Source organism: Salvelinus alpinus, chromosome 10, assembly GCF_045679555.1.
Source record: "Salvelinus alpinus chromosome 10, SLU_Salpinus.1, whole genome shotgun sequence".
NCBI lineage: Eukaryota > Metazoa > Chordata > Actinopteri > Salmoniformes > Salmonidae > Salvelinus > Salvelinus alpinus.
This window is the reverse complement of record NC_092095.1, coordinates 15,209,254-15,222,213: the sequence shown is the minus strand read 5'-3', so window position 1 is coordinate 15,222,213 and position 12,960 is coordinate 15,209,254. Positions and strand designations below refer to the sequence as shown.

The following is a 12,960-nucleotide window of genomic DNA, read 5'->3' as shown; positions in this document are numbered from 1 at the left end:
ACTAATCGGATTATGGGAAAGTTTAGCGTGTGCCTGTTTCTCTATTCTACATTGGTTTGGTGTGTGTGGTACTTTTAATTCCTGTACTGCCTGTCTGTTTTCTGCCCGAAATGAGGACCGGAATTTTTTCTCATCTCGATGATGACATTACAAATCGGCGGAACTCTCTCGGTTTGATTTGCTTAGGCAAGAAGGACTTTTAACTGTTGAATTAAAATTAAAATAAAACAACAATAATCTTCTAATTTCGAATGCGGACTACAAACCCGTGTTGCCTAGGTTGGTATTCCAGAGAGAGAGCAGAAAATGGTTTGATGTTTATTTCTCACGGAATGCGGGAGGATGGAGTTGAAATATTAAATATTAACCGGGAAATATTCCCCAAAGGAGTCGGAGCGGCAGTTGGCCTGTTGGATTACGTCAAAACTATTTGCCAAACCTTCACTGTCATTCAATGTCCAGGCTCTTTACAAAGTTAAACTCATAATCCGCGTTGATGTTGGCAAAAACATCCAAGTGCGCCAGCCCACATCCACCAATCTTCCCCCCAAGGAGGACAGCCACCTAGGGGGTTAGATGGTTCTGATCACGGACGAGAGAGACGGAGGTGGCTCCTCTACTACGACCCGTGTCAACCAGCAGCAGCAGAGCACCAAAGGCGCCAGCGCTTTCGTCCAGGTCCACCCGACCATAACCGCCGAACCGCCGTCCTTATCAAACGACGACTCATACCTCGGGTCCTGTGAGTCTGAGGGAGACGAGGACGATGACTACGAGGAATACGACGATTTATCGTTATTACCGGACACCAAGAGTATCGCCTCGGACGACTCATTCTACCCACCGGACGATGCGTTCGCGGACAACGAGCGGACCCCCTCTCCGCAGAGTCCCGAGCCGTTGTCGTTCTTCCAGGCGTGCTGCACCAACAATGCCACGATAGTCCGGATCATGATCCGACAAGGTGTGAAGGAGGCGGAGGTGAGGGAGACGGATAAAAACAACAGGGTAAGTCGAGTTCAATGTGCCCATATGTTCAGTGTCAAATAGTTTCCTCGGAAAGTGTTCTGTTCTAATGCATGTATATCCAGTGGCTATTCCTCTTGTGTGTTTGGAGATTAGGAAAATATAATTAGGTCGTTTGGACACAATGGCGCGTGAGGTGCGAACTCATCTGTGCGTAATTACGCATGGTCAAAATGCGTATCCAAAGTGATCAACTGTTGCATGTCTGTTGGATGAAGACTTGGGCATTTCACACATTTATGTCACAGGGGTTAAACAAGAACATGTCAGCCACTACAACAGTATTCAGATTATCCATATATCTTCGACCACTGTAGCAGATATTCAAACTTTCAGATTCATGAGGACCTTTGTATCCCAAAGTTAAACCTGTCCTTCCATCCCTGCTGAACTGAGTTGCTAATGTACATCATGGAGGAAGTACTGTGTTTCCCTTGGTGCCAGTGGCACGGGCTGGTTTTGTTATTAAACTGGTTCCTGTTAATGGTTGAAACATTACATGGATATACTGTATTTGCCCCAGTTCCATGTTTTATTCAAGTTATTTGATATAACGGCCATATTCATTTAATTTCCTCTCACGTCCGTGTGTGTGTGTGTGTGTGTGTGTGTGTGTGTGTGTGTGTGTGTGTGTGTGTGTGTGTGTGTGTGTGTGTGTGTGTGTGTGTGTGTGTGTGTGTGTGTGTGTGTGTGTGTGTGTGTGTGTGTGTGTGTGTGTGAACGTGTTTAACTATTCTTGTGGGGACCAGAAGTCCCTACAAGAATAGTAAACGAACAAAAAGTTGACCAGCTGGGGACATTTTGTTAGTCCCCACAAGGTCAAATGCTATTTCTAGGGGGTTTAGGGTTAAGGTTAGAATTAGTGTTAGGGTTAGAATTAAGTTAAATATTAAGGTTAGGAGCTAGGGTTAGTTGTAGGGTTAGGGTTAGGAGCTAGGGTTAGGTTTAGGGTTAGGATAAAGTTGAGTTTTTTGGGGTTAGGGTTAAGGTTAGGGTTAGGGCAAGAGTACGGGTTAGGATTAGGGTTAGGTTTAGGGTTAGGGGTTAGGGAAAATAGGATTTTGAATGGGACTGAATTGTATGTCCCCACAAGGTTAGCTGTACAAGACTCTGTGTGTGTGTGTGTGTGTGTGTGTGTGTGTGTGTGTGTGTGTGTGTGTGTGTGTGTGTGTGTGTGTGTGTGTGTGTGTGTGTGTGTGTGTGTGTGTGTGTGTGTGTGTGTGTGTGTGTGTACCCACATGGGTTTAGAGAGAGGAGGAGCCTGGACCTCTGCTAGTCATAATTACAGCAACAGGAAAACACTGAGCTTCTCACAGTCAGCAGAACAGCCAGTCTTGTATGTATATATGTGTGTATGTGTGTGTGTGTGGATTTAGGGTAATTGTGGGAGAGTCAGTGTAATATAGGTTTGCTTTCTGACTTTCTAATATGAATCTACCGTCAAATGAAGGGCCTGTTAAGACAGTATTTTACAGAGACTTATGAGAATAGTTTTCTAATTTAGGTCTACAGACTGTCCAGCGACACATTACAACTCAATATCTGCTTTATATAAAACATAGTAATACTGTAGATTTTATTAAACAATGTAAATCAAAGAGACAGCTAGCTTCCCATCTGTTTATCAACGTTCCGATCCACCTGGTGTTTTAACTGTCATTATGACTCACCAGATGTTTTGGCCTACGAGGAACTGGCTGGAAACCACCAGTGGGGCTCTCCTCCTTTGACACACAGACACTCAAAGCCACTGAAGACAAACTTCCCTTTAAGTCTTCACCTCTGTATGTTGTTTTGCTTTTTTTCATGCAAAAGACAGTTGCATAAACATACACAGACACACACACACACTCACTTGTTCTATCAGTGCGCTGTATTAGGGGCCTTTCTCAGATTGTACAGTGAAGTGGTCATGCAGTCCTCTCTGTGTGTAATCAATGATGAGGTCAGAGTGCCTGAGGGAGGACGAGCGGGAACTACATCATCGGAATCGGAATGCCATGATGCCGACTGGATGTGTCTCTCTGCCTGGCCCTGTGCCTGCTACCCATCTCACCCCATGCTGTATAGCATTCCCCATCAATGCTCCTAGTGTGTGTGTGTGTGTGTGTGTGTGTGTGTGTGTGTGTGTGTGTGTGTGTGTGTGTGTGTGTGTGTGTGTGTGTGTGTGTGTGTGTGTGTGTGTGTGTGTGTGTGTGTGTGTGTGTGTGTGTGTGTGTGTGTGTGTGTGTGTGTGTGTGTGTGTGTGTGTGTGTGTGTGTGTTTGTGTGTGTGTGTGTGTGTTTGTTTGTTTGTTTGTTGGTGGCTTTGTGCCTGCATTCCTGATCAACGCTGCATGTCAAAATAATTATCATGGGAATTACAGCACTCAGGACTGTATGTGAGGAGAGGAGTGTGTGTGTGTGGATATCTTCAGTCGGAAGACAAAGAGAGAGAGAGAGGGGGGGGGGGGGGGGGGGGAGAGAGAGACCAAATCATGAGAAAACAAAAAGATAATTACTTGAAACATTGGAGTGTATGATGAACTCATTACACTCCTGTCTCCTGCCTGCTGTTCATTACACTGAGAGACACTCCTGTCTGCTGTTCATTACACTGAGAGACACTCCTGTCTCTTGTCTGCTGTTCATTACACTGAGAGACACTCCTGTCTGCTGTTCATTACACTGAGAGACACTCCTGTCTGCTGTTCATTACACTGAGAGACACTCCTGTCTCCTGTCTGCTGTTCATTACACTGAGAGACACTCCTGTCTCCTGTCTGCTGTTCATTACACTGAGAGACACTCCTGTCTGCTGTCTGCTGTTCATTACACTGAGAGACACTCCTGTCTCCTGTCTGCTGTTCATTACACTGAGAGACACTCCTGTCTCCTGTCTGCTGTTCATTACACTGAGAGACACTCCTGTCTCCTGTCTGCTGTTCATTACACTGAGAGACACTCCTGTCTCCTGTCTGCTGTTCATTACACAGAGAGACACTCCTGTCTGCTGTTCATTACACTGGGAGACACTCCTGTCTGCTGTTCATTACACTGAGAGACACTCCTGTCTCCTGTCTGCTGTTCATTACACTGAGAGACACTCCTGTCTCCTGTCTGCTGTTCATTACACTGAGAGACACTCCTGTCTCCTGCCTGCTGTTCATTACACTGAGAGACACTCCTGTCTCCTGTCTGCTGTTCATTACACTGAGAGACACTCCTGTCTCCTGTCTGCTGTTCTGTAAGACACACCTACTATTCTTAATGGTCCTGTCACACAGAGGCCCCGTAGACACTCAGGTTGTAAACCTGATGTACAACGCATTTGCACATAATGGTTGTGATCCAATGGAGAGAATGTCTGCACAAATATGTTTACACCGTATAGCCTGTGTTATTATTTTTGTACAGAAAAACTGTTTTCTCACAATGGATGTGCCAAATTTGTTGTACATCAGTTGTACTATTTGAGTGTGTATGGGACCAACAAAGGGATTAGTGGTTAGGGCTTGAGATGTGTTTTCAGTTTGCTTAGTCATAGAAACAAGGGACAATGTTTTCATCTGTGAAATTATCTCTTGGATCAGGAATGATGACCTTAGCTATCTGTCACACTGTCAACAAAGCTCTGTTTTAGGTTTGAGTCGCTCTGTGTGACGTACGTCCCATCTCATGTCCTCTGGTGTTACCGAGGCAACATCTATATCTGATACACAGACAGAAACAAAATCTGTTAAATATTTTATTAAAGAAAGGAGTAACACATATAGAATTCTATTGCTGTAGTTTAGAAGTTGTAAAATGTAACAATGAAACCTGGTCAGTTGAAGACAAGGACGATGAACAGGCTACATGGTAGAGTAATATGGTAGCATACAGCAACAGTACACAGTCAACAACCTGTCTAGGGGGTTAAAGGTCATCCTCTGGACTGGACACAACCCTGATGATAGAGAGAACCTCTAAACCAGTGGAGGCTCTTCAGATGAGGAAAGGGAGGACTATCGTCCTCAGTGAATTTCATAAAAATAACAATAAAAAAGTTATCCTTTTTAGATAAAACTGGACAAAATATATTCACGTCACCAAATAATTGATTAAAACAAACTGTTTTGCAATGAAGGTCTATGGTAGCCTCAACAGCACTCTGTAGAGTAGCACCATGGTGTAGCTGTACGACAGCTAGCTTCCGTCCTCCACTGGGCACATTGACTTCAATACAAAACCTAGGAGGCTCATGGTTCTCACCCCCTTCCATAGACTTACACAGTAAAACAACTTCCGGAGGACGTCCTCCAACCTATCAGAGCTCTTGCAGCATGAACTGACATGTTGTACATCCAATCAAAGGATCAGAGAATTAATGTAGTACTGAAAGCATAAGCTACAGCTAGCTACCACTGTAGTGTATACAATGTGGTGAGTAGTTGTGTCAAAGAGAGAGAAAGACAGTAGTTGAACAGTTTTTAACAAATTAATTTATTTCCCAAAATTAAGGAGAAGCGAGAGAGAAATAGAGAGAGAGAACTTAACTTTAACTTTCACTTAGCTAGCAAATGCATATAGCTAGTTTAGCCTACTCAAATACCGGCTCAAACAGAGAGGGATGCTATGTTAGCTTTCTGGCTATATATCCAACACTGGAACTCTTCCAAGTCAAGGTAAGCGTTTGGTTTTATGAATTTATTGCCACCGGGGCTCGCCAGTGTCACTGCCAAATGGCTTTCTGACTGTACGCCGTACTGCACGATTGTAGCGGTTTTACTAACGCGTTAGTTCTAGTAGTTCTAGTAGACTATGACTTGACAATGATGTAGGCTGTGTGTAGCAGTTAGCGGTTATGATATGATCGTTTGGCTTGGAATGGTTTTTTCACCTGGTCACAGACAGCTGATGTGTTGTGTACTGAAATCCACAAGCGAAGGGAAAAGGTGAGAGGAGTAGAGAGCGCAGATAGTTTAATTATATATACAACGAGCAACGTGACCATGCAGTTTTTATATGGCTGCTATGAAAGTGAACTGTTTTCGTGTGATCAGGTGGTGTATTCATTCCACCGATTCCGTTGAAAAACGTTTCTTAAACGGAAGCAAACAGAGTGACACGGGGATAAACATACCTGAATTTGTCCGAAAGACTTGTTTGCAACTGTTGGACTAATGATTACAACCTAGATCAGCTAGATGCAGGCAAGAGTGTACAAGGTGGTATTGAATGTGTCACTGTTTGTCACCTTGATTACTCACAATTCCCTTGACCTGTGTGCATCTACGTTGTAAACTTTCATTCATAGGCTAGGTTGTAGCAACCTCATAATGGGAACAGGGACAATTTAAGTATCATCTAGCAGCCTAAACCTATAGATGTTACATTGAACTGGGTGAATGGAATATGAATGACAGGCATCCAACATGCTGTAATAGAAGTGAGGCCATGTTCATAAAGAAATGATCTCATGACCGCCACTGCTCTAAACCCCTAGAGATGAAGACACTGGAGGGACAACGGGATGTTTTATTCAACATATTACATTTCTTCTTTCTTGCGGTTGATCTTTCTTTCATTGAGGAAATGCTTCAAAGTTGAACATACTGTATGTCTTCAACACAAAGACACCACTCTCTCAGTGACCTGTGGATGTTTCAGCACCGGGCTGTTTCTTGACAGAGTAGTGTGTGTGCGTGTGTATTTGTATGTGTGTGTCAGCAGTGGCAGTCCCTCTCTCCTTCTGTCTCGGTTTAGTCTCTCCCACTCTCTCTCTCTCTCTCTCTCTCTCTCTCTCTCTCTCTCTCTCTCTCTCTCTCTCTCTCTCTCTCTCTCTCTCTCTCTCTCTCTCTCTCTCTCACTCTCTCTCTCACTCTCTCTGTCACACACAGATGGATGGACACACAGCAGATCACTAGAATGAGGCCATCCCTTTCTCTGTCCCTTCCCCATGTTACCTCACTGTTCTCTCTCTCTCCCTCTCTCTCTCTCTCTCTCTCTCTCTCTCTCTCTCTCTCTCTCTCTCTCTCTCTCTCTCTCTCTCACTCTCTCTCTCTCAGTGTGAAGCTGATAGGGCTAAGCTTTTCTATTTCTGTCTCTCTATATTCCCAGATTACTCCCTGGCACTGGGTGTCTCTCTCTCTCTCTCTCTGCTGAGAGCGGAATAGTTTCACTCAGTGACCCTATTGACCTTAAGGACCTCCACCTACAGTATATATCTAATGGGACTATCCCTGATGCTCCTCCTCTTTCCCCCTACCCCGCTACACAGTTTCTCCCTGCAGTTAAGAGCTCCTTAAACTGAACCCCCGAAAAACATCTGGGTCAGATGGTGTAGATCCTTTCTTCTTTAAGGTTTCTGCCACTATCATCGCCAAGCCTATCTCTGACCTTTTTAACCTGTGTCTTCTCTCTGGGGAAGTTCCCAGTGCTTGGAAGGCAGCCACGCTTCATCCTTTATTTAAAGGAGGAGATCAAGCTGATCCTAACTGTTATAGTTCAATTTCTATCTTGCACTGTTTATCAAAAGTGTTGGACAAACTTGTCAATAATCAACTGACTGGTTTTCTTGATGTCTATAATATTCTCTCTGGTACGCAGTCTAATTTATGGATGTGTCACTGCAACCTCCAATGTCTTAAATTATGTCACCACTACTCTTGACTCTAAGCAATGATGTGCTGCTATTTTATTGACTTGGCCAAAGCTTTTGATAGGTAGCCATTCCAAGTTGATCACCAAACATTTCTGTAAAAAACCCAACAATAAGCCCTATTCTTTATGTGTTTGCAGGGAGCTGCACTTGATTCAGCAGCTCTAGCGCCTTGGAAGGCAAAGTGTTCCCATGTTGAACCATGTCATGTGTCTGAAGGTAGAACTCCGCCTACCCGCAGGCCCAGAGAAACAAATCAAGTGCACCTATAGGTCTACCGCTGTCCAATCAGATAGCTGAGATCACAGTGTCTAGTTTCCTGTAAAAAGAAACCTTGAACACACAACATTTTTGAAACTCTGACTAGAGAGAGACTCAATGAATATAGCAAAGAGCTGCTGTTTTTATGATTAAGTTCCTCTTTAAGGTGTTATTCAGCACATTGTTCAACAGTTTTATAAGACATAAAATGCGCGTTTCGGTAAGCTTGCGTTGTTATTATTTGGGAGTTGTGTCTTTTTTAATATCGAGGAATATTTTACTTTCTCTGGTCATATGAGTAACAACATGAATTAGTGCATGAGGCAGAAATAATGCAGTGCGACTTGAGTTTCGCCATCAGCTGGAAGACTGTGTCTGTCCCCTTTTCTCAGCGGAGTGAGCGAGAGAGAAGGGACAGTGAGTCGCGTGAGAGGCAGCCTCAGCTGCTCCCTCCCTCCCCTCAGACTGACCATCAGATGCAGGCCAATAGTCTACTCAAATTTTAAAAAGCAAACTATTACGCTCACTCAGCTGTGCCTCACAAGTAATACAGCAAATTATCTATTACCAGTGTGATCATAAACCTATATTTTGAAAATGGTATGAGAAGAACAACATTGGAGGGGCAAATAAAGTGTATGCAGTGATAATGTTTCTGAGCATTTTTAAAATTTATTTTGGGTAATTTTCATTGTTGGACATAAAAGATTTTAAAAACAGTTTTGAAATGATTATGTATTAGTAAAACATTCTATCTGTTTGGGCTTTTTGCGATCAATTTGACGTCTACAAATTATTTGTAATTATGTTCTGGCCCCAATCCACTCAAGAAAAAAATTGCCCGTGGATGAATTTAGTTAATGATCCCTGGTATAGAGCTTTATGAAATCACCTCATATAAGTACTTAGGAGTGTGGCTAGACTACACTGTCCTTCTCTCAGCACATACAGTGGCTTGCGAAAGTATTCACCCCCTTGGCATTTTTCCTATTTTGTTGCCTTACAACCTGGAATTAAAATAGATTTTAATTTGTATCATTTGATTTACACAACATGCCTACCACTTTGAAGATGCAAAATATTTTTTATTGTGAAGCAAACAATAAATAACACAAAAAACAGAAAACTTTAGCGTGCATAACTATTCACCCCCCCCCCAAAGTCAATACCTTGTAGAGCTGCAAGTACGTCTCTTGGGGTATGTCTCTATAAGCTTGGCACATCTAGCCACTGGGATTTTTGCTCATTCTTCAAGACAAAACTGCTCCAGCTCCTTCAAGTTGGATGGGTTCCGCTGGTGTACAGCAATATTTAAGTCATACCACAGATTCTCAATTGGATTGAGGTCTGGGCTCTGACTAGGCTATTCCAAGACATTTAAATGTTTCACCTTAAACCACTCAAGTGTTTCTTTAGCAGTATAATTACGGTCATTGCCCTGCTGGAAGGTGAATCTCCGTCCCAGTCTCAAATGTCTGGAAGAAAGAAACAGGTTTCCCTCAAGAATTTCCCTGTATTTAGCACCATCCATCATTCCTTCAATTCTGACCAGTTTCCCAGTCCCTGCCGATGAAAAACATCCCCACAGCAAGATGCTGCCACCACCATGCTTCACTGTGGGGATGTGGTTCTCGGGGTGATGAGAGGTGTTGGGTTTGCGCCAGACATAGCGTTTTCCTTGATGGCCAAAAAGCTACATTTGAGTCTAATCTGACTAATCTGACTGTACCTTCTTCCATATGTTTGGGGTGTCTCCCATATTTTGTTGAGCACCAAATGTGTTTTCTTATTTTTCTTTAAGCAATGGCTTTTTTCTGGTCACTCTTTCGTAAAGCCCAGCTCTGTGGAGTGTGCAGCTTTTATTTTTTTATTTCACTTTTATTTAACCAGGTAGGCCAGTTGAGATCAAGTTATCATTTGCAACTGCGACCTGGCTAAGATAAAGCAAAGCAGTTCGACACACACAACAACACAGAGTTGCACATGGAATAAACAAACATACAATCAATAATACAGTAGAAAAATCTATATACATCTATATATAGCATGTGCAAATGAGGTGAAATTCAGGTAGGATAAGAGAGGTAAGGCAATAAATAGGCCATGGTGGCGAAGGAATTACAACATAGTAATTAAACACTGGAATGGTAGGATGTGCCGAAGATGAATGTGCAAGTAGAGATACTGGGGTGCAAAAGAGCAAGATAAATAAATAAATACAGTATGGGGATGAGGTAGATTGTATGGGCTATTTACAGATGAGCTATGTACAGGTGCAGTGATCTGTGAGCTGCTCTGACAGCTGGTGCTTAAAGCTAGTGAGGGAGGTAAGAGTCTCCAGCTTCAGAGATTTTTGCAGTTCATTCCAGTCATTGGCAGCAGAGAACTGTAAGGAGAGGCGGCCAAAGGAAGAATTGGCTTTGGGGGTGACCAGTGAGATATACCTGCTGGAGCGCGTGCTACGGGTGGGTGCTGCTATGGTGACCAGTGAGCTGAGATAAGGCGGGGCTTTACCTAGCAGAGACTTGTAGATGACCTGGAGCCAGTGGGTTTGGCGACGAGTATGAAGTGAGGGCCAGCCAACGAGAGCGTACAGGTCGCAGTGGTGGGTAGTATATGGGGCTTTGGTGACAAAACAGATGGCACTGTGATAGACTGCATCCAATTTGCTGAGTAGAGTGTTGGAGGCTATTTTGTAAATGACATCGCCGAAGTCGAGGATTGGAGGATGGTCAGGTTTACGAGGGTATGTTTGGCAGCATGAGTGAAGGATGCTTTGTTGCAAAATAGGAAGCCGATTCTAGATTTAATTTTGGATTGGACATGTTTAATGTCAGTCTGGAAGGAGAGTTTACAGTCTAACCAGACACCTAGGTATTTGTAGTTGTCAGAACCGTCCAGAGTAGTGATGCTGGATGGGCGGGCAGGTGCGGGCAGCGATCGGTTGAAGAGCATGCATTTAGTTTTACTTGCATTTAAGAGCAGTTGGAGGCCACGGAAGGAGAATTGTATGGCATTGAAGCTCATCTGGAGGTTTGTTAAAACAGTGTCCAAAGAAGGGCCAGAGGCTTAAAGTACTCCAATCTCTGCTGTGGAGCTTTGCAGCTCCTTCTAGGTTATCTTTGGTCTCTTTGTTGCCTCTCTTATTAATGCCCTCCTTGTCTGGTCCATGAGTTTTGGTGGGCCTCTCTTGGCAGGTTTGTTGTGGTGGCATATTGTTTCCATTTTTTAATAATGGATTAAATGGTGCTCCGTGAGATGTTCAAAGTTTCTGATATTTCTTTAGAACCCAACCCTGATCTGTACTTCTCTATAACTTTGTCCCTGACCTGTTTGGCGAGCTCCTTGGTCTTCATGGTGCCGCTTGCTTGGTGGTGCCCCTTGCTTAGTGGTGTTGCAGACTGGGGCCTTTCGGAAAAGGTGTATATATACTGAGATCATGTGACACTTAGATTGCACACAGGTAGACTTTATTTAACTTCTTTGGGGTAGGGGCAGTATTTTCACGTCCGGATGAAAAGGTTGCCCAGAGTAAACTGCCTGCTACTCAGGCCCAGATGCTAGGATATGCATATTATTAGTGGATTTTGATAGAAAACACTCTGAAGTTTCTAAAACTGTTTGAATGATGTCTGTGAGTATAACAACTCATATGGCAGGCAAAATCCTGAGAAAAAAATCCAACCAGGAAGTGGGAAATCTGAGGTTTGTAGTTTTTCAACTCTTTGCTTGTCCAAGATACAGTGGAAATGGGGTCATATTGCACTTCCTAAAGCTTCCACTAGATGTCAACAGTCTATAGAACCTTGTTTGATGCTTCTACTGTGAAGTGGGGGTGAATGAGAGGAAATTGAGTAAGGTCTCTCCCAGAGTGCCACGAGCTGACCATGCGTGTTCACGTGAGAGAGTTAGCTTGAGTTCCATTGCATTTCTGAAGACAAAGGAATTCTCAGTTTGAAACATTATTGAAGATTTATGTTAAAAACATCCTAAAGATTGATTCTATACTTCGTTTGACACATTTCTACGGACTGTAACGGAACTTTTTGACTTTTCGTCTGCTCCTAGTGTTCGCGCCTCATGAATTTGGAATACTGGGGTAAACACGCTAACTTAAAGGAGTGCATTCTGATGAAGATCATCAAAGGTAAGTGAATATTTATAATGGTATTTCTGACTTCTGTTGACTTCAACATGGCAGATATCTGTTTGGCTTGACTTGTCGTCTGAGCGCCGTACTCAGATTATTGCATGGTTTGCTTTTTCCGTAAAGTTTTTTTGAAATCTGACACAGCGGTTGAATTAAGGAGAAGTGGATCTAAAATTGCATGCATAACAGTTGCATCTTTTATCAATGTTTATTATGAGTATTTCTGTAAATTGATGTGGCTCTCTGCAAAATCACCGGATGTTTTGGAACTACTGAACATAACGCGCCAATGTAAAGTCAGATTTTTTGATATAAATATGAACTTTACCGAACAAAACATACATGTATTGGGTAACATGAAGTCCTCTGAGTTTCATCTGATGGAGATCATCAAAGGTTCGGGATTAATTTTATCTCTATTTCTGCTTTTTGTGACTCCTCTCTTTGACTGGAAAAATGGCTGTGTTTTTCTGTGACTTGGCTCTGACCTAACATAATCGTTTGGTTTGCTTTTGTTGTAAAGCCTTTTTGAAATCGGACACTGTGGCTGGATTTACAACAAGTGTATCTTTAAAATGGTGTAAAATACATGTATGTTTCAGGAATTTTAATTATGGGATTTCTATTGTTTTGAATTTGGCGCCCTGCAGTTTCACTGGCTGTTGACGAGGTGGGACGCTACCGTCCCATGTACCCTAGAGAGGTTAACTAATTATGTAACTTCTGAAGGTAATTGGTTAAACCAGATCTTATTTTGGGGCTTCATCGCAAAGGGGGTGAATACATACAGTGAAGTCAGAAGTTTACATACACCTTAGCCAAATACATTTAAACTCAGTTTTTCACAATTCCTGACATTTAATCCTAGTAAAAATTCCCTGTCTTAGGTCAAATCAAATCAA

General features: G+C 42.9%; 1 protein-coding gene across 1 annotated transcript in view; it reads left to right on the top strand.

Annotated features, from left to right (window-relative positions):
* Positions 1 to 12,960, top strand: part of LOC139531543 (ankyrin repeat domain-containing protein 33B-like) — a 35,952-nt gene continuing 22,992 nt past the window's right edge. The window contains exon 1 of the mRNA XM_071328062.1: positions 1 to 1,008. Coding sequence (XP_071184163.1) covers positions 577 to 1,008 — 432 coding nt within the window. The 5' untranslated portion in view covers positions 1 to 576. The remainder of the gene's footprint in view (positions 1,009 to 12,960) is intronic.